Raw genomic sequence first — 24,902 nt, forward strand, 5'->3', positions numbered from 1 at the left:
GAGTTTGCAACTTCTTCGCATTATTTAGTTTCTGATTTTATTGCATCGGAAGACTGCTGCTTATTCACAATATTTTGATATCATTCCATGTGATGGCAATTCGCTAGTACGCCGCAACAAGCTTAGTCACAATTTTAAAGAAACAGTTCAAAGTTCAAAATCACTTTAATCGTAGACTCATTTGCCTGCTAAGTAACGTATGGCTTCCTGTGTTTCAATTAAAGGTAACAGCAGTCTTTTGTTTGTTCAAAGACAAAAAAAAAAAAAAAGAACTAGAGGTAAGAATTACGGCACTGGATCAAACAATAAAAAAGCAATTATTAGATATAAAGTTCAATTTGCTATCAATTTTGACGTCGAGTGTACCAGTTAAAATCACTTTTTTTTTTTCAAAATTTTGGCTACTGGGATGGCGGTACCTCTTCTACCATTATCCGGGACACTCGATGCCATCCTGTGTAAGCGTTACCCAGTGAATAACCAGAGCACTTGCCTACCCAGAGTTCAACGCTAACCGTGCCGCGTGGAAGGTTCTCACAGTAACCTTCAAGGGAATGATGACGGTGGATGTTTGGAATCCCTCCACTCCAGTCAGTGTAAAGCACCGATTCAATCGGCAAGGGACCACTACATTCATTGCCGTTAAACTTAAAATACCATCTGTTGCAAGCAACATCAGAGTATACTCGAATGTTTCCTTGGTAGGAGACTTTGAGGGCCGTATTGTCGTACAGCTTATTAAAAGAGCAGTCCTAAAACAGAAAAGAAAATGTGAAAAAAAATGCAGAAAAGCTATAGCCAAAAAAGAAAAACATGAATAACTCAAGGTTAAAATTAAAACTGTAAAGCCGTATAAGTAGGTTAAACATTAATCCTATAACAACTAACATATCGCCGCTCAAAGCTCGTCATGGGTTTAAGTTAGAAAACAAGTTGTTGTTTTCACCATCTTGTGGCTAAGTCCTGTCTGTCCGTTTGTATAAAGGCTGGTTTTTACTTCCGCATAAGCAGAAGCAGGAACAACATACGGAGACACAGTCAAATATAATTAATGCTGATCAACATAATTAATGTCTTTTGTTAGGATAACTTCCTGAACTTCACAGCCCCTTACTGCGTCTGCCCATGTTACTTACGCTTAGTTATTATATCTATCAGTTAGAAAGCGCGCTGTAATTGGTCAATTTAGCGAGCCGTAATCTATTGTACGGCCCGCTAAAATTTTAAACTGATTTTGTTGCCAAAATGTTTCGTGATTTATCGTCAGGTGTTCTCAACTTTTTTAAGCAAACTTTCTTTTACTTCTGAAATTGTGTAGAAAAACCTGCTAACGACTTAAGAGTCACTTAACGATTTCAAATTGACTCGTTTTGCTTTCGAGGTGCGTGAGAAATTTGAAGCCCTTCCGCGTGAATACAAATCGTTCTCGAACTCGTCAGACACACAGTAGAGATAAAATAAATACTCTACTAACCTCGTTTTCTCGGTCCTTGCTGTAAGTTACGGATCCTAGTTTTTCCCCTTCGATTTATGGGCCGAGCGCTTCGCACTTGGGCCATAAATCGATGGGGAAATATCTTGGTGGTATATACTTATCTGGTAGTGAAAAGCTGCCTTAAGGGGGTATATTATTATTTTAAAATATCATGATCAAATACGAGAGACACTTTCAGCACCGAAAAGAGAGTTAGAAATATTACGCGCAGTGTGGAAATGTAAAAAAGTAACTGTCTCCAGTGTTTGATATAATATATTCAATACGAAAGACCGTCCGAAAGAAATCATGAGCATGACATTCAGGAGGCCCAAACTTGCAAATGAGCCTCCCTTAAACTACATACATTAGTACTCAGGCTACGCAACAGTCGAAATATTGAGGATTTTTATGGGGGAAACGGTTGTATTTTTAAGCCTGAAAAATAGCAACTATGAATAAAGATAAACCTGCCTTGCTTTAGGTGTGTGTTTCTTTGACTCCCTGTGAGGTTTCTACGCCAATCAGTGGCAATTTATTTGGTCGTTAGCTTCACTGCTTTGACCTCTTCATATGCTTTCCCAAGGTTGCCCCCCCTCCCCACCCTCAGGGTGGGTGGGAGGTACTCCCAGAAAAATTGGGCGGGGGTGTGCGGCTCCCTTGCCAAAACCCTTACCATATTTATGACAACAATCTGCGATATTTCCTACCCTATCCTGCTGACCTGACCAAAAATTCGATTCCCTATTAATGACCGTTGCGATCGGCGCAGTTGCCCTAAACATAATTTATGAACGGCTTTTGTTGATGGCCTTATCAATAATGAAAAAAAAGTATCTTCTTCTTAAAAACATACCCAAATTAAGACTACCTTATTATATAAAATGTTAAAACGATTCACGTTGGTAACGAGTTAGTAAAGTGCATCGTTAATTTCCTATGATAAGTGCGAAAACTATACCCAATTTGTGACCAAAACGGCTGAAAAACCATTCTTTTGGGGGCCGCACCTACTTATATAGCCCATAAAAGGAAGTACCCCAAACAGTTAACAAAAATCTCAGAGATAAATTACAGTGGAACCTCGATTTAACGAAGTCGCTGGAGACCGGCCAAATTTGTTCGTTAAATCGAGGGTTCGTTATATCGAAAACCTCGATATAACGAATTTGAGGGGAAACGACCAAAATGTTCGTTATATCGAGGTCATAGTTAGTGACTGATTTGTAACACAGGTGACTTCTGTCACGCAATTCAATGCAATTTTCGTCACCCAGAAGTGCCGCGTTTTGAGATGCAATTCATTGAGTATGGTGGCTTTCAGTATCAATTATTTTCACTTTTTAGGAGACGCGCAGCTTTTGTTTACAAAAGAACGACACTTTCAGAGTAGCTATTTAAAAATGTTGGAACATAGAGGTTATACAGAAAATTGTCTATGTAAACAAGGAAATCGGCTTTAGTGTTGGTATGTTGCACTACCCATCATTTCCACTAAAACTAAACAAGCAAATGACATAGTTCTTAAGGAAAATGAAGTTCCCATCATAACTAAGAAACAGATTGCGGAGTTGATGAACAATCACTTCGTCAAGGTGACGGAAAATGCTGATGATGTAAAGGAAAGTGATTTGGAGAAGACTTCGTGAATCATCCGAGTATTTTGGCAATTCGTAATGCGCAAAGACATGCACCAGAACAGTTTAGCTTTCATCACACGAGCATGGTGTTGGTAGAAGAAATGCTTAAACACATGAATACACGCAAAGCATGTGGGTACGACATGTTACCACCCAGGCTGATTAAGGATTCTGCTTCTGCGATCGCCAAGCCGCTAACAGTGCTATTCAACTGCTCTATTGATCAGAGTAGGTATCCGGCATCTTGGAAGATGGGACAGATTACACCACTATTCAAAAAGGACGATGAACTAAATAAAGCAAATTACAGGCCGGTTACTGTACTTCCTGCGCTAAAAATATATTTGAAAGACTCCGGGCAGCGCAACTTGGTGATTTCTATAGCTTGATTCTCTCGGACTATATCAGCTCTTATAGGAAATTTCACAGCTGTGAAACTTCCCTGCTATGCATGACGGAGGAATGGAGAAGGATGAGAGATCAAGGGGACACTGTGGCAGTTGTATCTATGGACTTGTCAAAGGCGTTTGATGTAATCCAACACTCTCTTCTTTTTGCGAAGCTCGAAGCCTACGGATTGGACCAGGCAAGTTGTGCCCTGATTAAGGACTACCTTTCCTCAAGGAATCAGAGGGTCAAGATGGGGGATACTTTTTCAGAGTGGCTACATGCAAGACGAGGCGTGCCTCAGGGAAGCGTCCTCGGTCCCATGTTTTTCAATATTTTCATAAATGACATTTTCTTGTTTTGCGGGGATGTTAAGTTAAATGTTTATGTAGACGATCACCAAATATATTTATCGGACAGTGATCCTGTTGCGCTAGATGGGCGCATGCGTAACGCAGTCGAGACAGCAAACCGGTGGTACCGGCAAAATGGAATGTTGGCCAATGAAAGCAAACATCAGGCTTTGATCCTGGGAAAATCGGAACACACCTTCTCGTTTCCTACAAAGGTCTCAATTGAGATTTTGGGAATGAACATTGATAACAATTTAAATTTTCACAATTACATATCTCTTATTTGCAAAAGAGTCAACAACCAGTTTAATGTAATGCTTAGGTTCAGAAACCTTATTTCCAAAGACATTTTAGTGAAACTGTATAAGGCCTACATACTCCCTCATTTTGATTATTGCTCAACAGTTTGGCACTTTTGCAGTGCAAACAACAGGGACAAAATAGAAGCTCTTAACAAAAGGATTCTGAGATTCATTCTAAGCGATTTTGAATCGCCTTATAATGTGCTGCTAGACGGGGGTAAAATGTCTCCAACTTCATGATCAACGCATCTGTAAATTCCTTACTACCTTGTACAAAAGTCTATTTTTCACTAGCTATCCGGCCTATATGAGAAACATGTTCTCGTTCCGTTCTACTTCATACAACATGCGTGGAAACTATATACTGGAAATGCCCAAACCTAAAACAACAACTTTTGGCCTCCACTCCTTTACTTATCTGGCAACAAAAAAATGGAATTCTCTACCCAATTTTATAAGGTTATGTAACTTCTCAGACTTCAAAAAGCACATCAGTAAAACCAATTCATAAAACATGTAAATGACAATTTTATAATTAGTTAACATAAGTCAATTGTAAATATGTGAATAGCAATTTCTATTTTAATTTTTCATTATCAAATATTTTGTTGTTCGGAAATATTAGCTGGTCAAGCTACTCTGAAATTCGAGCTTAAATAAAGTTTATGTATGTATGTATGTATGTATGTATGTATGTATGTATGTATGTATGTATGTATGTATGTATGTATGTATGTATGTATGTATGTATGTATGTATGTATGTCCGGATTTCAAAGAAGATAGAGCAGAAGTTAATTGATGTCGAAATACTATAGTGCCAATGTCTATGACATATAATAAGCTGTTGACTGAAAGGTTGCTGTGTCTTTACCATAAGGATTACAAGGATTCGTTTACTGTTGATCTGTTCAGCGTTTATCTTCTGTCGCATATTGACCTTGTAATTCGTTATATCGAGGTAGATTTTACGTTTGGGCTTCTGGATTATGTTCGTTATATCGAAGAATTCGTTATATCGAGGTTCGTTATATCGAGTTTCTATTCCATACATTTTACTGTAACTTTGGCCGGGACATAGAATATCGTTCGTTATATCGAGGACTTCGTTGAATAGAGGTTCGCTAAATCGAGGTTCCACTGTACCATTGCATAAAAGTCCTTGTTTACAAAAGTTAAAAATGTATTTTGATCACTGCAAAACGTTTCTTTTAAAAGGCCTTGGGAGGGTCGCAATGGGGTTAATATAATTTTTGGCTTTTTTACGCCCAGAGGTTAATTTATTTTCCTTATGGTTAACAGAAGTCTTACAAATTAATTACCATTATTTATTTTGATTACTGTAAAACATATTTAGGGTCTTAAGACCATTCCGGAACGGAAAAAAAGTATGCTTATAAGAATTGTACATAGTGTAACATTGCTAATAAAGCACAAAACAAAAACACTGTCAAGGCCATGATTTCTTTTGAAGTATGTTTCCAGTCGAGCCTCAACCTAACAGGAAGACAGACAAATTCAGTGGCAGAGTACATCGGCTATTAAATTAACAATACACAGTCGAAAATCCCGTAAGCGACCACCCAAAATGTCAAGCCTAGGTGGTCGCTTACAGGACTTGGTCGCTTACGAGGGCTTAGACCATATAGAATCAAACTTCTGTTTCAGAAGCGTATGGTAACTGTAGAGACTTAGTGTCAGCGTCCATCTAAATTCATATAAAAACTTTTAGTGGTCACAAAAATATTTAAGCTATCCAAAATATTTATTCAGAGTATTATGGTTCGCTTCCGATAAACTACAACGTCCTATGATCCAATTTCCGCTCAATTATCTGTCAAGTTATGAATTATGAATTATGAATTATTCATTTATTTATTTTACGCCGGACCCATGTTGATAGCAGTTTTTATAAACGTAAATGGTCATCCTACATAAATATGTTTATTTATTATCCATTATTATTATTATCATTATTATTATTATTATTATTATTATTGTTGTTGTTGTTGTTGTTATTATTATTAAGTGGTCGTTTTGAGGACTGGGCTCGAGCCGTGAAACATGGCGGACACGACACGAACGAGCTCCTAGAATCTTTTGGTAGCCACAGTAATGGTTGTTATATCTTAAATGTGACAAAATGCCTAACGAACAAACTAATAGAAATGACGTGAAGGAGAAAGGGAGGAAAAGAACTCGAGAAGGAGGCTCCCAAACGGACAAAGAAGACTGCAGGCAGCCATGTGGACAATGCAGCGATGCAACGATCTCAAGACTCAGAAGCATTGAAGAGAAGCTCAACTTGCTTGTAAGTGTCCTTCCCGAGTTGGAAAATTATAAATCCAGAATCAATTAACTCGAAGAAGAAAATAAATCCCTACAAACAAGCCTGCAATATGCGGCAAGATTTCAGTATAACCCCATACATTTATTAAGCATACACGCGATGGCCGAAACTCCGGATCCCGTCCGATTATAGTCAAAATCTCCGCTTATCAAGACAAGAACTTCATAAAGTCGTTCATCAAAGCCTTCCCAAAGGCACCAACATTGGAATATCCGAGGCTTTCCAGAAGAAGTGGATGAGATAAGAAGGAAGTTATACCCCGTTCTCAAGGCAGCCAAACGTGAAAAGAAAGAAGCGTACTTTAAGGTAGAAAAACTTTTAATCAACGGCCCACTCTACCGAGGACCGGAAAAAGCTCTTTTCCCTCTGTACGGATGTTTAATGAACGATTAGTTTTAAATATGTTTAATTGACTCTCTTGCTCCGCCGTACAACTCAACCATTGCTTAATTGTTACCGCTAGTACCCCAATTTTGACCCAGTCAGTGAACGCCGCACAAAAGCATAGGTAAGTCTCAAGTAGTGAGTAGCTTGTGTTGTGTGTGTTGTTGTATTTCTGTTGTAAGTATGTTCAAATGTATTTATCTATCTAATTTTAACTCGGTCAACAAAAGAAAATTAATACTAAGTTATGATATCTCGCCGCACAGTGAGAACTATAGTATAAACAAGTGCTTAATTTTTTCTCTGGAATATTGTGACTTCGCCTTCTGCAGAGAATCTAAATGTATGAAATTATATCGCTAAATGCAAGAGGGTTAAACGGTTCGAGAAAGCGAAGACAGGTTTTTCGCTGGCTACATCAACAAAAATCGGATATATTTTTTTTTTGCAAGAAACTTATTCCTCGCTCGATACTATCGGAAGATGGGAGACGGAATGGGGAGGCAAAATCGTATCTAGCCATGGGTCGTCTCATAGCAGAGGAGTTATGATTCTTTTTAAACCACGGCTTGCCGTAAACATTGAAAAAATTGCCTCAGATGATCACGAGAGATATATTTTAGCAGAGATTGTTATTGATAATACAAAAGTTGTACTGGTTAATGTTTATGTACCAGACGATCCAAACCAACAGGCTGTATTCCTAAGGGGGCTTTCAAATAATCTCCTCGGCAAATATGGAAATGAAAATCTTGTGTTAGGGGACGATTTTAATTGCGTAATCCGCACTTTAGACAAAAGAGGCGGCAAACCTGTTGACATTAGAAAAGCATCGACTATTGAACTCAAGGCTTTGATTAAAACGCATAATCTGCTCGATACCTGGCGCTACAAAACCCGGACTCATTTGGCCCTACGTGGGCGAACCCCCCAATGAAAATACAATGTAAACTAGATCACCTCTTCGTTTCAAATCAACCGAGTAATCGACACGTAGGGGCCAAACCACCCCCCTAATGTTTCATGAAGGCTATATTTGCTTGGTTCATATATTTCTGAACCAAGTTTGGCCGAAGAGCTTTCTTTGTTCTCCAGTTTATTTTAATTTAAAAGTTGTGACAAAATGTCAGATTATGACGTCATAATTGATGACGTCACCACAACGTGCTATAAGTTTTTTGTAAAATCTGATGTAAAGATTATGTCATTGGAGAGGCCTTGACTTGAGGAGTAAAATGCCGGAAACCGTTTTTTGCTATGATGATTATTTTTCGAGATATGGTAAATTAAATATTTTTTTGCTGTCCCCCCCGGAATTTGCTTAACCATACTGTCCTTCTTAAGTCAGTCTCTCTGGTTTATTTTTTTCAGTTTTTTCTAGGAAGGCTAATAATCTAGAAAAATAGAAAGCTTGATGTTGTCAAAAATCGTATGGTTTTAGGAATTTGATTTTCGGCTTTGTTAGGATGATATTAACAGTTAAAAAACGGGTGACGTCACAGGTTATGACGTAACAAAACTAATTTTAACGCAATAACACTAGAGGGACAATTTTTTATTGAGATTTTCTTCTTTATTTTTGCTTTAGTCATCTGACACATCACATGTGCAACATAGCTGCATTTGCTGGAACAAAATTACAACTCCAATTTGGGGATTTTTCTCAAGGGGGGGACCCCATACTTTGCAGAGTTATTTTCATATTTAAAAATGCCATATTTCATTTAATTTTTGTGATATGGACAAAATTTTTTCAGCTTTCAACTCCCCTTGATGTGCTCTTTCGAACACATTGTAAAAATATGCATATTAAAAACTTCAAAACTGGCAAGAAACATGACGTCATCACTGTGACGTCACAACTTTGACATTTACTGACATTTTTCACGTAAATATAATTGGCAATAGGTCTCCTGCTTATCTGCCAAGTTTGGTGTAGAAAGAGTCAATACTTTTTAAGTAATGCGAAATAATGTGAAATATCCAAGAACTGACGAAACATTTGGGGTGTGGTTTGGCCCCTACCTGCGAATTTGCGAGAGCAAAATAATTCGAAATATTTATTCTGATCACTCTGCAGTCGTGCTCTCTATATCTTTCTCCGAACACGAACCCCCTCGTGGGCCCGGCTTCTGGAAATTTAACAACTTGTTGTTGTCGGACTCGAAATATGTAGAATTACTGAATTTCTTAATTCCAGAGTTCGCCAAAAAGCATCAGGGAACTGAGGACAAGGGTTTATTCTGGGAAATGATTACAATGGAAATCAGAGCATTTACAATAAAATTTTCGAAAAAAAAAAAAAAAAAGCAAAAAGCAAATGTGACGAAGAGTCTGCCCTTTTGTTGGAGATGATCAAGCTGCAGTGCAAGCTCCAGACAGCGTACAGCGATTCCCTAAGGAGTGAATTAGAACGAATAAAAAACAAGCTTGCAAAAATAGCAAGCGTTAAGACGCGTGGCACGATTATACGTAGCAGAGCACGCTGGTATGGACATGGCGAGAAAAACAGTATTTCTACAATTTAGACAAAAACAAACCAAAGGGAAAAAACATAACGGTCTTAAAAGTCAATGATCACGCAAAATTAATGAGCGCTTTTTTAAACAGGTATATACATCAAAAAACACGAATCCGAACGGCTCGGAGTTTATCGAATTCTTTAATACGGAAGATGTATTGTCAGAAGAAACTGCAAAAGTTTGCGAAGGTATGATGTCTATCGATGAATGTAAACGAGCGCTTATGACAATGGAAAGCAATAAAACACCAGGTACAGATGGCTTCACTTCAGAGTTCTATCGCTTTTTTTGGAACGCTGCCAGTAAATTTATGGTGGAAAGTTTTAATTATGCATTTCACGGATCACTTTCTATCTCTCAACGACAAGGTATTATTTCTTTAATCCCAAAAAAGAATAAGAACGCGGAATATTTGACAATTTGGAGACCAGTATCGCTACTTAATGTTGACTACAAAATTGCGACCTGACTAAAACTATTGCTCTTCGCCAGGAGCCATAATCGGGGACGGAGACCGTAAGCCTTGGGATCCGCGCGCACCTATGATATGGGACAATTTTTCTATTTTTAGAGCAAATTGCGCCATCCCGACGTCATATATCCGCGCGGATCCACGCACATGTCGGGGGGCTCTCGCGGGGATTTTGTCACGTTGCGTGATCAAATGGTGAGAGTTGAGAGACCTTGAGAGATTATCTTGCGTATTTTTCACAGCGATGGTAGGGAAAGAGGCAGGGAATACGAACCAGGGCGCTTATATGTAGTTTTATGCTCTGAGCTAACGGAAAAGGTGGGTTTTTCAGGGTCGAAAACAAGACTTCAATCTCGCGCTGGGAACGAATAAGATCTGCTCACGCTGGTTTTAAGCTTACGCGTATGTTTTTGCGTTTGTTCTGACTTAAGAATATAGCAAGAAAACTCTCTACTCTGGTATCGAGTTAATTTGTGAGTTTCTCAGACAATGGTTAATCATAACCAAAACCTGTTTTGATGGTTTCTTATTGTTTTTGCTTTTTTGGTGAGTTTGCAAAAGTTTTTGAAAGGAAAGTCTGACGCGTACAATTAGCTCATTTGCATAGTGCAGCTCGTGCACTTTCAAGTCCGAGTCGGTGTTTTCAATTCTCAACAAATCTTGACAAAGATTTCTTTCTTTATCTTTTGTGCTGAGATGCTGCAACAAATTTCACGAACGCAAAAAAGGCTACTAACATCATGTGTGTTTCTTCAACATAAGCATAGTGAAGTTTTACACTGCGAAAATGAAAATAGACAAGGAGTTTTGATAACTCGATCAACAAAATCAAAATCGTTATTCGAAGTTGATTGAAGAAAGCGTCATCGTAACTTTGCTGATTATTTCTGCTTTATTCACATATTTTCAGCTTAGCTTTTAATATGTTCTCAAACATTTATCAATCTTAAACATATTTAAAACTATAGAGTTATTGTTTGAGTTCGATGTACGCTTTCACACGAAAGTGCGGCGGAAGTACAATTTGTCATGTATACTGACTGTACAAAACACGCATCGGCGGGCGCTCTCATTCATTGACAACAGAGAATTTACTGGATTTTTACACGAATAAAACTGAGCAGTATCTACGGACGTAAAGTTATTGGGCCTTGATGAAACATCAAGCGTTGCTCACAATTCAGGCGAAACTCAAACTGACCAAACTAGCAATTATTTTGTTTTACTTTTTCAATCGCGATAGACTGGCAAATTCCTCGCAAGCTTGTGGCAAGAGGAGCTAGGAAAGTATGAGGTCCTGAAGCTCTGCTATATCTAAATATATCCAGCTAGGTTTTTGCAATCGTGGTGGTGGTTGCAACCGGAGGTTCGACTGTATTTCTAAACACCCAAGCGATTATAATTTTTCTTGTTTTGACTTGAGCAATATTAATCTCATAGACGAAGTTTAAGCTTGGCGATTGCTACGAAAAAAATCTGACTGCTTTAAACTTTAAGCGCTAGCGATTCAGTATCTATCGCGGAAATGAGTTTTAACCAAGATTTCTCAGCCTGCACAAAGTTGGAGAAGATCAAAGATTTAAGAAGAGCAATATTCTCTGAAATGACTTGACCTAAAAAAATTAATAGAAACTAAGCTGTTACCAACCTTTATTTTACCGTCATCTATGTGAGTTGCGCCTCGCCATGCGCATTGTTTCCAATTAGCTCTCTGTCTTGGGTCCATGTTTGCTGTGTCTCCTTTCTCTCCCTTTGCTCCGATGCCATTTTCTCCCTTGGACCCCTTTAAGCCCCTGAGGCCAATGTGCCCAGGGATACCCTTACTCCCTTTTGTTCCTATCGAACCTTTATCCCCTCTGGATCCTTTAAAGCCCCGTGGACCAGTGTTCCCAGGGATACCCGCATTTCCTTTCGTTCCCATCGTTCCATTTTCTCCTTTGGATCCTTTTAAACCCTTGGGGCCAATGTTCCCAGGGATACCTGAATTTCCTTTTTCTCCTATCTCCCCTTTGGATCCTTCAGGACCCCGTGGACCAATTTTCCCTGGGATCCCTATAGCGCCTTGTGAACCCCGCTTTCCGATGCTGCCCTTCTCTCCTTTGAAACCATCTCTACCCGGAGCACCCGGAGTTCCCGGGATTCCTGGGACGCCAGGCATTCCTGGCATTCCAGAATGAGGATCAGGCTGTTGAAACAGAACAAAAAAAACTTCATTGTTAATGAGCTGCATTAACTGATTGTGGAGTGTTTTTAACCAGGCAATAGGATCCTTTGTTTTCCTGCGCCGTGCATTGTGAGAACTTGATAGTCATTCACAAATAAAACATGTTTAAGAGACCAAGTTGTTGTCGCTATGTTGTAAAAGAATTGGTTCATGCTTGTAACTGGGGGGTATATCGAGTTATGGATGCACGCGGGAAGTATGGAGAGCACTCAAGAAGTTAGAGTTGCTCTCGGCTATCGTCTCGAGTAACTCTTACCCTTCTCTCGTGCTTTCCAAACTTTCCGCGTGCATCCATAACTCGATATACACACGCTAAGTATAAACCAATTCTTTAATTTTCATGCATTGATTTTTTTACATTTTGGATCGTTTGCTTTCCTTTGAGTCATTTTTGGCGGTTAGATGACGTTTTCAAAACTAACGACATCTAAAATGACGGATCCAAGACGGAGGCTGTTTAGATAAGGTGACATAATTACCACGTGACATGACGTCACACAACCAAATTGCATTCTTGAAAGAAAGATCTTGCCGCCTTTCCGAAAATCATAGCTGACCTTCTGTCGGTACCCAGACGAAATATTTATCAATCCGAAAACAACAGGCATAAAATAACTCATAGCACAAAAGTTCGATGTGACAATCTGGAGACAATCAAAGGGGTTGAAGACCTTCCGTACAGATAAGTTATCGAAACGATCCGTTATGTGCCCCTAATCAGTGATCGCTTATAACCTGTCCTTGAACGAAACTTCGTCCCTACCTTGCATTTGGATGTCGATGTGTTTGACTGCAGTTCGTTGGCGTCCGTCAATGTCAGCAAGAAAATAACCATAGGGATAAAAGAGAAGGCACCCTGCATGTTCAGCTCAATCGCTCGTGAATGCTGTGGACAAACTTGCTTTCAGCAATACTCTACAGCAAAACTGATCTTTCCACAACGAAGAGGGCTTTTTTTATAGCTTCCCGTCAGCTTGTCTCCTCAAAACAGGAACTTCATTCCACTGATCTGGAATGGGGAAGAGATTCGCTACTTTGAGTTGTACGTGACAGATCAGATGCAATGCTTTCAACGCATAGTTATATGAAGCGTGGTATAAGAGTTCAGTTGACACACGTTAAACTCAAATCTTCAGTTTCAGTTTACACTGATTGGTTGCTTTAGACTAAACTTGATTTTCTATTTTTTAATTAGAAAATATTTAAGCCACATATGGTCATTTAACATGTATGGAATGCAATGCTAAAGGATATCCTGAATTGGCATAAAATTATTGTAAACTGCCAAGATTTCTAATGATATTACTTTATATCGTAGTAGTGTTACAAGGGATTCTTTATAATTCGATATTTGCCCTTCGATGGCCTTGGGTAGGGGAATTTTACCACTTGGAAACAATCCGACATAAAACATGCGACGGTTATATTATGTTCCTTCAAGTGAATCTCCAAATGTTGTTTTCTAACACTTTAAATAAGTTGCGTGTTTAAAAGAAGAAAACTCTGCAAAGTTTATGTATAATGAGCTGAACTCTTCTTCCGCCTAAATTAAACTGATTTCGTGGAGTTAGTTATTTTTGACTTTGGACAATGATGAGGACTTCTTTTTAGTGCTTCCCATCAGCTTGTCTCCTCAAAACACGAACTTCATTCCACTGATCTTAAAGGAAGAAAACTCTGCAAAGGTCAAGTATTATCAGTGAAACTCTTCTTCCGTTTTCATTAAACTGATTTTGTGGAGTTAGTTATTTTAGACTTTGGACAACGAGGAGGACTTCCTTTCATTGCTTCCCGTCAGCTTGTCTCCTCAAAACAGGAACTTCATTCCACTGATCTGGAATGGGGAAGAGATTCGCTACTTTGAGCTGTACGTGACAGATCAGATGCATTGCTTTCAACGCATAGTTATATGAAGCGCGGTATAAGAGTTCGGTTGACACAAGTTAAACTCAAATCTTCCGTTTCAGTTTACACTGATTCGTTGCTTTAGACTAAACTTGATTTTCTATCTTTTAATCAGAAAGTATTTAAGCCACATATGTTCTTTAACCTGTATGGAATTCAATGTTAAAGGATATCCTAAATTGGCAAAAAATTATTGTAAACTGCCAAGATTTCTAATAATATTACTGTATGTCATGGTAGTATTACAAGGGATTATTTATAATTCGGTATTCGCCCTTCGACGGCCTTGGGTAGCGGAATTTTATTACTTGGAAACAATCCGACATAAAACTTGCGACGGTTATATTGAATTTTTTAAAGTAAATCTCCAAATGTTTTTTCCTAATACTTAAAATAAGCTGCGCGTTTTAAAGAAGAAAACTCTGCAAAGGTCATGTACAATCACTTGAACTCTTCTTCCGTTTTATATAAACTGATTTCGTGGAGTTAGTTAATTTAGACTTTGGACAACGACGAGGACTTCATTTTATTGCTATCCGTCAGCTTTTCTCCTCAAAACAGGAACTTCATTCCACTGATCTGGAATAGGGAAGAGATTCGCTACTTTGAGCTGTACGTGACAGATCAGATGCATTGCTTTCAACGCATAGTTATATGAAGCGCAGTGTAAGAGTTCAGTTGACACACTTTAAAGACAAATCTTCTGTTTCAGTTTACAATGATTAATTACTTTAGCGTAAACTTGATCTTCCATCTTGTTGCGAGAACGTATTTATGCCAGGTATGGTTATTTAACCTGTGTGGCATAGAATGCTTAATCAACGGATATTCTAAAATTGGCACAAAACTATAGTGAACTACCAAGATTTCTAACATTATGGTACTACTGTATAGTATCATGGTGGTATTACAAGGAGTTATTTATAATAGGGTATTTGCCCTTCGATGGCCTTCGGTAGGGGAATTTTACTACAGCTGGAAATAGTCCGACTTGAAACCTGCGACAGTTATCTTGGGTTCTTTAAATGAATTGCCCAAATGGTCTTTACTAAAACAATTAATTGAGCTGCGTATTTAAAAGAAGAAAACCTTACAAAGGTTATGAAAAGTAAACTGAACGCTTCTTTCGTTTTAAAATTTCGCAGAAGCGAATAAGTCATTTTAGACCTCGAAAATGACCTATGTTTCCGCTATTGTATCCAGTCGGGCCTTGAAACAAAATAACTGTTATCTCTATTTTCTTGTAAATGATTGCACTTCTTTACTTTCTCTTGTTCTCTTAATCTTATTCCTTTTTTGATCGACGTACATGAATGGAACAAAGCTCAATTAAGTCTAACCTAATTATAACCGTAAAAAGAAAGTTCTAAAGTAAGTAGAAAGTTCCATTCCTAGCTTGATTTCCGTCGCTGGTGAATGGCTGCCTAGCAGAAGGTTTCGTTAATTTCTACTCATATTGAGTCAAGACATTTGACTGGAGTGGAAACAATATTATAAATTATGGATTTTAGATAATTGGCAAGCAATTGAGAAATTTAATGCTACAGCGGGTAATACGGAGATCAAAGGGACACGAAAAACTGTCTGTATTATCCGGTTCCCTTATCGATCGCGTGCTCTCAGAATAAACGTTACAGACGCATGGTTTATCCATGCAAAGACTAATAGTTCGTCACTGTGAGAAAATCTGGGATTTGATTCCTAAATTCCAACAAGGATTTTGCGTAATTATTTGCATCATATAGTAAACTTCTATGCGACCCCTTTGAATGTTCTCGGAAAAGAAATCATTGCTAGCAACACAAAATGTCGAAGACAAATTTTGAAGTTTATATCAAACACCTGAAAGTACTGTTGAAATGACACTGATAATGTAATTTTACCTGTGTTTGCACAATTTCTCTGAACTTTGAAATTTATTTTTTCGAGTTCCTAAGAGAAATTGATCTTTGTGTTATTTTAGGCAATTTTTTACAGCTTTCAGAAAGTGCAATAAAGATATTAATAAACTTAACATTATGGCAATATTTTTGTCCACTAAAAACAGATGCACGATTTCCTATCAGATTTCGTCTCAACATTTAACCCATGCAAATGATAATATATCATGTATAAACAGTGTTGACGGTAAAGTCAAGTCAACCATTCGTAATGTGAGCGGACGTCCGTTTAGCGGGGTGCCATTAGTGAGTCCGTGCATAGCTTTTAGTCTCTTTATTTGTTTGCTTAGTCCCTATTGGGTCTCTTCTAGGCCTTTATAGTCAATTCATTTCCGTGACGTATAGCCGAGAGGTACGGCCTAGGACCACGTACGTGACCTGGAAGAGATTTACCACGTTAACGGGGAAATATCACCAAGGCATAATAGGAATCATAGAATGGCTGAACTGGACGCCATGAAAACGAAGATTTCTGGTTAGTTCCCTTAGCGGCCTAAATTTTACAACACGGACCGCTAAGATGGACCGTTCATGAATTAATCTCGGTAAATTTCATTTTTTAATTCATTACGAAACATAAAAAGTGTTTTGTTAAGTAGATATCTTGGTACACTCAAGTTTATTAAGGCCTCACTTCGAGTAACAAATCCCCCCCGCAAGGTTATCCGCGAGATCCCTCGCAACCCGCGCGATGTGAAGGTGCTCATCTTTGGAGGACAATTTTAGCGACGCAAGAAACGTAGATGAATGCTTATTTCGCGCGTTAGTCAGCAACTTCATAAAGACATTGAGCCATGCTTGATGTTAATTTGACCCAATTTGGCAATCTCATGACTACACCAGAGTCCTTTGCAGGGGAGTAATAATAATAATAATAATAATAATAATAATAATAATAATAATAATAAAATATTTATATAGCGCCAATATCCTAAAAGTTCAAAAGCGCTTTACAGTTAGAAATATTAAAAACACTTAAGACAAATAAAGTAAAAATAAAAAAATGTCGCTAAAAAGTTATAAAAATGCTTTCTTAAAAAGGAACGTTTTTAGTTTATCACTGGAAAAGTTGAAAATTTACATGGACATGTCAATTGTAATTTACAGTATGTAAATCTTGATTTACATTCTTTGTAAATTACAATTTACATGTTAGGGTTTTGTAAAATAAAATTACAGGAAATTTACAGCTCTTAGTACAGCATGTAAATGTTCTGTAAATAGTGATTTACATTGTCTTTGTCGACAATGATCATTTGAAGAACATGTAAAAACTTGTAAAATATTTTACGCACTTTTACAGTATCTGGCTTTGTAAAAAACATGTAAATTGCTTTGCTAAACCATGTGAGGAACGTGTAAATAATTCAAGCGAATGCTGTAAAAAGTCTGGAAATGTTATGTTTGTAACCCTGTAAAAACCATGTAAATGAAAAAAGGGGGCCTGTAAGAAACATGTAAAAACCATGTAAATGAAAAAAAGGGGCCTGTAAGAAACATGTAAAAACCATGTAAATGAAAAAAGGGGGCCTGTAAGAAACATGTAAAAACCATGTAAATGAAAAAAGGGGGGCTGTAAGAAACATGTAAAAACCATGTAAATGAAAAAAGGGGGGCTGTAAGAAACATGTAAAAAGCATGTAAATGAAAAAAGGGGGCCTGTAAGAAACACGTAAAAACCATGTAAATGGAAAACCTAGAAGTTGCACGGGTGCGACACCGCTCTAACGAAGCTGTCTTCTTGTGAACTTTCCGCGCACCCACAACGACAAAATAAAACTAGAATTGTTACTGCACATGCAGGCGTCCCAAGCTTACGTCTCTAGAAAAGAGAAAAATTAATTCTCGGACACGGACGTATTTATTCATGAAGGACCATGAAAGCGTCACGTGTTGTGTGAGGTCAAGACGGAAAGAGCCCTGGTGACCGAGTTTGAACTGACGCGGAGTTAGGCTAGGCAGGGAACCATAAGGAACACCCAACGACCGTTTCCTCTCGAATGCTTTTCAACGCTGTTTTAGGCTATCTGGTGTACTTTCAAAGCTCTGTAGGTTAATTTTAGGTTGTGCAAAAAAAATTTATCTGTTCGGTTATTCTAGAGGAGCTTGAGTATTCTCGAACTTATTAGGGCTTTTTTGTCCATTTCCCGAAAACATTAGGTCTTATCGCCTTTCCGAAAATGATAGCTGACTTTTTTTCGGTACCCAAAATGACATTTTTAACAATCCGAAAACAACAAACATTAAACTTCTCATATCGCGAAAGTTCGAGGTCACAGTTGTGCCCCTGAACCGCTGAGAATGAACGAAATATCATCGATTTAGAGCGTTAAATATTCCGAAACATGCACATTCTACAAGTAAAATTAATACAACTAAGTCTGCCCTTGCATGTTCACTGTTTCTTTGTTTTTTGTTTTGTTTTGTTTTGGTGATTTCTACCGTTTTGTACTTTCATTGCCATCACTGTTATCCCAGTCCCTTTATAAGAGCATACCAGCCTTGTGATTGCCCGATCTCCAACAAGCAGGAATCAGCGGTCTTCATGTTAGGTACCAGGTTCTCTCGGTTCTCCCGCCATGTTTGGCAGTTCGTTGGAACTTGCATCGAACTCGAGCTCTGTTTTAGCGGGCCAAAATCCACTCTACCTTCGCTTCGTCACCGTGCACGGTTTCAAGGCAAAGTTTACCGTTACCCAGAAGTTGAAGATAGCGATTACAGGCAACAAAAACAACAGGTAAGCAAGTTTTGCATAAATTGAACGAGCAGAGTAAAGTAACGTCAAGATACGTATACATTTCGTTTTGCCTTTGGTTGTGAATGTGTCATTATCAAGGAGAAGTTACATTGGTTGTGGAATCGACTTTGGTGATGTTTACCTGCCGTACATAAAGAGCTTTATTATCTGTTATTATCTGTTCTCGATAACTGAGCATGAGCATGCGACATTTGTTATTGGCTTATATGCACCTCATGATTCTTTCTGATGCATGCTCTTGTAAGGTTATGTTGCCCTCTGATGTGAATGCTAGTAAGCTAAAATGTAATGTGCCATCTTCAGCAGAGAAATTTCTCTTATGCTAGAGTAAGTATTCTGAAGTCACTCAAGTGTCTACAGTTGTACCTACATGCAAGTTACAATATGCTGTTATACACAACTGTACATGGACATTGCACCCACTGGTGCTGATACTGTAGTAAGTTAAATGTTGTGGTATTTTCTTTCACAAAAAAAACACTATGATACTTTATGAAGAGGTATACATGTACCTCAAACTGTCGTGAAAACTACACAGGACTTGAAAAAAAGGAAGAGTAACTTGCCCAGGCAGGAAAATCTACTTGTCTTGGATGACACAGTATAGTCAATTGATTATTTCATAATAATCAATAGAAATTAGTCAATGATATCAGAAATCAATAAAAGGATTCATCATGAGTCATCGATTGTGATCAAATTTTCAATAAGCATTATCAATTTTGCTGATACTAGCTTATCTTTTAAGTAACATTTAATAAGAAAGAAATGAACAAAAGATTTAAAGTGAAATATGAAATCATGAATACAACTGCATAAAAACATAACATTGTATCTCGTAAACAGAATATTTTGCTGGCATACATGTATCAGGGACTATGTTTTGGGGGTTTTTGGTAGTGCCTTTGAAATCTACATAAAAAAAGTTACAATCAAACACTGTGTTGAGGGACAATTTTTCAGACAGTTTAGGTGAACTAACAAAGAGAGACCAACTTTCAATTGATTCTCTAATGACTGATAAATTTGGTAAAATCAAACTGATAACTTGAAACTTTTCTAGCATGTGAGTACGAATTTCTTTCAATTGATTGATAGCACTGATAACACTTACATTAATTTCAATTTATTGATTTATATCAATTTATGGATCAATTTCAATCGATTACCTTACCCTGGGATGACCAGAGAGCACTTTAGAGCCCTGTCACAGCTGTACATTTTACTTGTACGAAATTGGGCTCATACCAAATACATGTAGGTTTCATGTGTCATGCATCTGTTCATGCATCTGTAGCAGGGCAGGAAAAAAAATTGTAAGTCACTTGCCCAGTGGGCCAGTCAATTTCAGTTTTCACTTGCCCCACTTAAATATTAGTTGCCAGTGTGGTGGCCAGTAAGGAAATCAGAGGACAAATGGGAATGAAGTACACTCGGATTCCAAACTAATTCTTGCTTTCAACCTAATAATTAACTAATCTTTAGGTGTTAAGTTTTGAAATGGAATGACTGGAAATTATCATTTATCAAGCTGGCATTTTTAGTCAGACTCACAAGACTACTGACGCTACATTGTAATTTCACTTGCCCACTGGGCCACTGAACTTTTTTTTTTCGCTTGCCCAAGAGCAAAATTTACTTGGCTGAGGAAATCAGACCTGGGTTTTTTCCTGCCTTGAGCAGATCACAGATAACATCAAAATGTGGTAAAAACAAAAAATAGTCACATAAGCCATTACTAGAGTGTGTCACAGAATCTGTGAATTTTTCAGGTGTGTGTCACTGATGTTTTTACCACATTTTGATGTCTTCTGTGATCTATTACTGAACAGATGCACAACAACATAGAATCTGTCTGCTTCGTAATACATAACAAAGAAGCAAAAACAAACTTTTATGACATCATCTGTACCTTTGTCCACCAATAGAGCATAAGTGCACGTAAGAAACAATCAAATTGTGCCTGCAAATAACTTGACTTATTATTTAAACGTTGTTTGATAGGAGTTTGATTTATTGTTCATGATTATTACAATGTAGGAGATAGTGAACATTGAATAGTTACTGCCATGGATTTTGAGTTTAGTTCTTCTACATCCTCTGACATTCAGTGCCTTCCAATCAGAGATGCAAATTTTTTGTCACACAGTAGCTACAGATGTAGATGTATGATCTGTTTGATTGATGGATATTCAGGGCTCAAAATAATGGCCGGTCAACGGGCAATGTCTGGCCAGAATGGTGACTTGACCGGCCAAAAACTTCACTCGCCGGTCATGTTCACCAGTCATGTCATGTTGAGACGGTCACGTTGTTCATTCTTGAATAAACAATCAAATCCCCAACTGTAAATCTGAGAGTTTTTATCTCTTTTTTTATCATGACCTCTAATGAAAACATACACCAATGCATACATGTATCTGTTCAAACGGCTAAAGACCATTCGCTTGGTGTTTGTCATGCGTTCAAGATCGATAGGAATGCCATTCGAGCGACTGGGGTTAAATCTGTTCAGAAAAATGTTAAGCCAATCTTTAAATGGTCTAGCAGTGACTGGAACAAACAAACTATATTTGTGGGTTTAATTTAGCTCACATTACGTGTACTTGATTTTTTCGTAAATATCTTGACCAGTCAGAAATGAGACGTGACCGAGCTAAAATTACTTTGGCCGGTTAACATGACCGGCTACAGTCCGATTTCAAATGTCACAGTATAAATTGGAATAATAAGAAACAAAATAATAACTCCAGTGTAAAATTTGCTGATTGATATCATACACAGAATTTGCTGATTCATACTCAGACATAACTTATCTTATTTAACGAAATGTTTTATGTTACTTGTAGGATGAAGTAAAATTGAGAGTGGTCAATACATGCATACTCCTTGGCATTGATGCTTGATCAGGAAACAGTCAGCCACTGAGAAGTCTACAGTACCTATGACTCTATAAGGGGTCCGAGGTCCATTTCTTGAAGGCCCTGGAAACTTTTTGGGCCCATAAAGCCATCTTTAATTGAGCTGTGTCTAAAAACTAAGAGCTGTATATGCCTGAAACTTCTTGTGTGAAGGAAACCTCTGTTCATATTGAGAATAAGCGAATAAAACAGCTCTGTAAGCATAAGATTTCAGATTTTGGTATGGCTTTCTGGGTGCGAAAACTTTTTGGGACCTTCGAGAAATGGGCCCCTGGTGCATTACAGTCTAACATGGTGACCTTCAACACTTTCTGGCATTTTGCTCTAAATCACATCTTTTTCTCAGCCAATGAGAATGGGGCAGTAAAACGAAACAACAAATCTGATTTCAAGATAAGTTTAAAGTAATCAATAAATTTCAGGAAAATGAAAGGCAAAAAGCCATTGTGTGGAGAATTTTGCAACTACTATCGCCAAAACTTTGTTGCTATTGTAGTGTTTTTCTAAAAAAAATGACGAATTTAATCAATTACAGTTTCTGAATGACGATTATGAGCTCCTTCAGGATGAAGACCTACTTTAATGGAAGTTTCCAACTTTCAGTGTCCATTTTGACGAATGTTTTGGCGATTTTTCTTCAACATCTGCTCAAGATCCGTATGATACCGAGTCCAGTAAAGCATAAACAAACGAAAACCACACAACAACAAATTCAGAGCCATTTCAAGGAGGTAGATGCTTCCACTGAGGTTTCCGGTAGTTTCAACCGAAGCAACAAAACAGCTCAACTCTGTCGCTGTGAATAAACATGGTCAAAATACGCCACACAGCACAAAATAGTAAATGAACGAACGTCTTACGAAGCCGGTGTCAGTCCCGCCATCTTGGAAATATCTTAAAACAAATGGCGCCGCAAGAACTTGACAAGGTCCTGACTATTGAGTCCTACGCCGAGGTCACAAAAAGAAACGGAGATGATAACGAGCTGGACTCCCTTAAAATCATGCCATTGAACGATATTTAAAAGAAACAAAAACGTACTATCCACTGGGCATCGTGCACTCGAGGGAGTTTCACAACTCAAAAGAAATCGATCGCAGAATTACACAGGATATGCACCTTTCAATTCCTTCTCCAAAGACAATGAAAAGTCTTAGCCTCAACCACAAAAGAAAGGAAGGCCTTCCATAATTGATTCAGGCGACGAGAATTGAACTTTTATACCTGAAGTAGACTATTTTCGTTCTGACTTCAGAACTGCTTGTTTCTTTGTCATGCTCGAATGAGTTTTCGTCACATGACATCGTTTTGCATACTAAATGAGACGTAAAGACGTTTCCGGTTCCGCTTTTTTTTAACAAACCGGCTACAGTAACAATACACCAAAAATTTAAAATTTAAGGCGATAAAATTGTGCGATTTCAAAATGAATCTAATAAAGTGGAAATTGAACTGAGTGGAGTGCAATTTTGGTCTCAAGTCATACTTGTGATTTCAAATCGAACTCGCGCTGCGCGCTCGTTCAATTTTGAAATCACGCGTATGATTTCAGACCAAATTCCACTCCACTCAGTTCAATTACCATTATGTATAGCGAATAAACAATCATTATTAAAAGTATATAAACTTGGATATGCATACATGGAATTTTCGCTAATTAAAATCATTTAATCAAACTGTATTCCTATCAAGTTCTAACGTTAATCGCTTATACAGCTTAATTTTATCTTTTTCCCAGTTATGAATATAAACAGCACTACTGGGATGGCGGTACTTCTTCAATCATAATCCGGGACACTGAATTCCATCCTGTGAAAGCGTCACCCTGTGTGTACCCAGAGCACTTGCCTACCCAGAGTTCAACGCTGACTGTGCCCCGTGCGAAGTTTTCACAATAGCCATCAAAGGAATGATGACGGAGGATGTCAGAAATCTCTCCAGCCCACTTAGTGTAAAGGACTGAGTCGATCACCAAGGGACCACTACATTCATTGCCGTTAAACGTAAAATACCATCTGTTGCATTTGGCATCTGAATAGACTCGAACGTTTCCCTGGTAGGAGACTCTAAGAGCGGTATTGTCGTGCAACTTGTTGAAAGAGCATTCCTGAAGTAGTAAAAAAAAAGTGACTAAAGATGTTTGAATAATGATACAGGTTACAAAGGAATTACTGCATGCATAAATTAGGGAGGTTTATACTATAATTGTAGTACCACGTAGGTAAACTACACTCTTTTTCTTTATAAGAATATATTTTATAAAAATATTCAGGCTGACATTTGCAAAATATTAAGAATATTTTAAGAATAAACCCGAAGCTGAGATTTTGTGAACAATTTAATTTTGTGCTTTCAAAATTTTTAAATATCATGCAATAATAATCTTCGTGTCTTTAAATGGTAAAACTAGTCAAAGAGCAATAAAAAAAAAAGGAAAAAAACATCATGCCCATATCACCAGCCGTATGTTCGATGCTAGTAACATTTCTAAAAGAAGGTATGTGCGTCATATCAGGCTTTAATGCCCGCAGGCTGGCTCCAAAATTACTTTAACATCAGCCAGACAACAAATACATTCCAAAACAGAAATCAGATCTTACACTATGACCTTAGAATATTCACAAGAATATTTTGCCTAAAACCGGCAGAAAAATAAGAATATTCAGCCTCGGCCGGACAAGCAAGTTCCTTATAGAAAAACTACGAGTATGGTCTCTCAATCGCTCGTGACGCGAAACAAAAACGCGCGAAAAAAGTTGCCGCGCGAAATCCTGGGGGCGCGAAAGGAGTCTGACGTCTTAGTGCGATTCTGCCAACAGGCTTTGGAAAGAGTTTAATTTATTAAGTTATTTGTTTGGAAAAGCTTTCCGCCGTGAATGTGTTGGTGATTTTGTCGCTCAATAGCGTCATATCATCGAAGAACAAGTCAGTGAACTGACTCAGCTTGGCCTGTCTGCCGTCCATCTCAAAGATTGAATGAAATCTATGCAGAATGCATGAAAGGCTCGATTGCCACCGCTCTCTCCAATCTGGATATCGAGACTAAACGTTTGGCAGCCATTTATAAAGTTAAGTTTCGCAAAGTTTCGCTGCATTTTTCGTTGTTCGTCTCGCCGGAGCGATATCAGTAGGAAGAATTTCAAACTTTGTTGACATAAGAACACGTAGGGCCTGACATCGAAATTGTTAATTGTCGTTGATGAATCATCACACACGGTAGAAATATGAAAAATGAGATCGGAAAAATGGATCATGAATTTCCTCTTGGATT

General features: G+C 38.0%; 2 protein-coding genes and 1 long non-coding RNA gene across 4 annotated transcripts in view; 1 reads left to right on the forward strand and 2 right to left on the reverse strand.

Moving 5' to 3' along the window:
* Nucleotides 1–11: 11 nt before the first annotated feature.
* LOC149096162 (uncharacterized) lies at nt 12–13,079 on the reverse strand. Its single transcript, XM_089281536.1, has 3 exons — nt 12,871–13,079; nt 11,532–12,068; nt 12–752 (listed from the first exon to the last, which is right to left on the reverse strand). The coding sequence occupies exons 1-3, from the start codon at nt 12,967–12,969 to the stop codon at nt 402–404; spliced, it is 987 nt and encodes a 328-aa protein (XP_089137662.1). The 5' UTR covers nt 12,970–13,079; the 3' UTR covers nt 12–401.
* A 5,035-nt stretch (nt 13,080–18,114) lies between these two features.
* LOC149096163 (uncharacterized) lies at nt 18,115–23,743 on the forward strand. Of its 2 annotated transcripts, none has more exons than XR_016204663.1 (2): nt 18,115–19,037; nt 21,560–23,743. It is a non-coding gene; the product is annotated as an uncharacterized LOC149096163 (long non-coding RNA). The 2 variants fall into 2 exon arrangements; XR_016204662.1 differs by having other exon boundaries at nt 18,343–18,689.
* The window catches only part of LOC149096164 (uncharacterized), a 35,519-nt gene continuing 34,004 nt past the window's right edge, over nt 23,388–24,902 (reverse strand). Inside the window, exon 3 of the mRNA XM_089281523.1 lies at nt 23,388–23,738. Coding sequence (XP_089137649.1) covers nt 23,388–23,738 — 351 coding nt within the window. The remainder of the gene's footprint in view (nt 23,739–24,902) is intronic.

Source organism: Orbicella faveolata, unplaced genomic scaffold (assembly GCF_042242905.1).
Source record: "Orbicella faveolata isolate gen_17 unplaced genomic scaffold, um_ofav_v1 contig_48, whole genome shotgun sequence".
NCBI lineage: Eukaryota > Metazoa > Cnidaria > Anthozoa > Scleractinia > Merulinidae > Orbicella > Orbicella faveolata.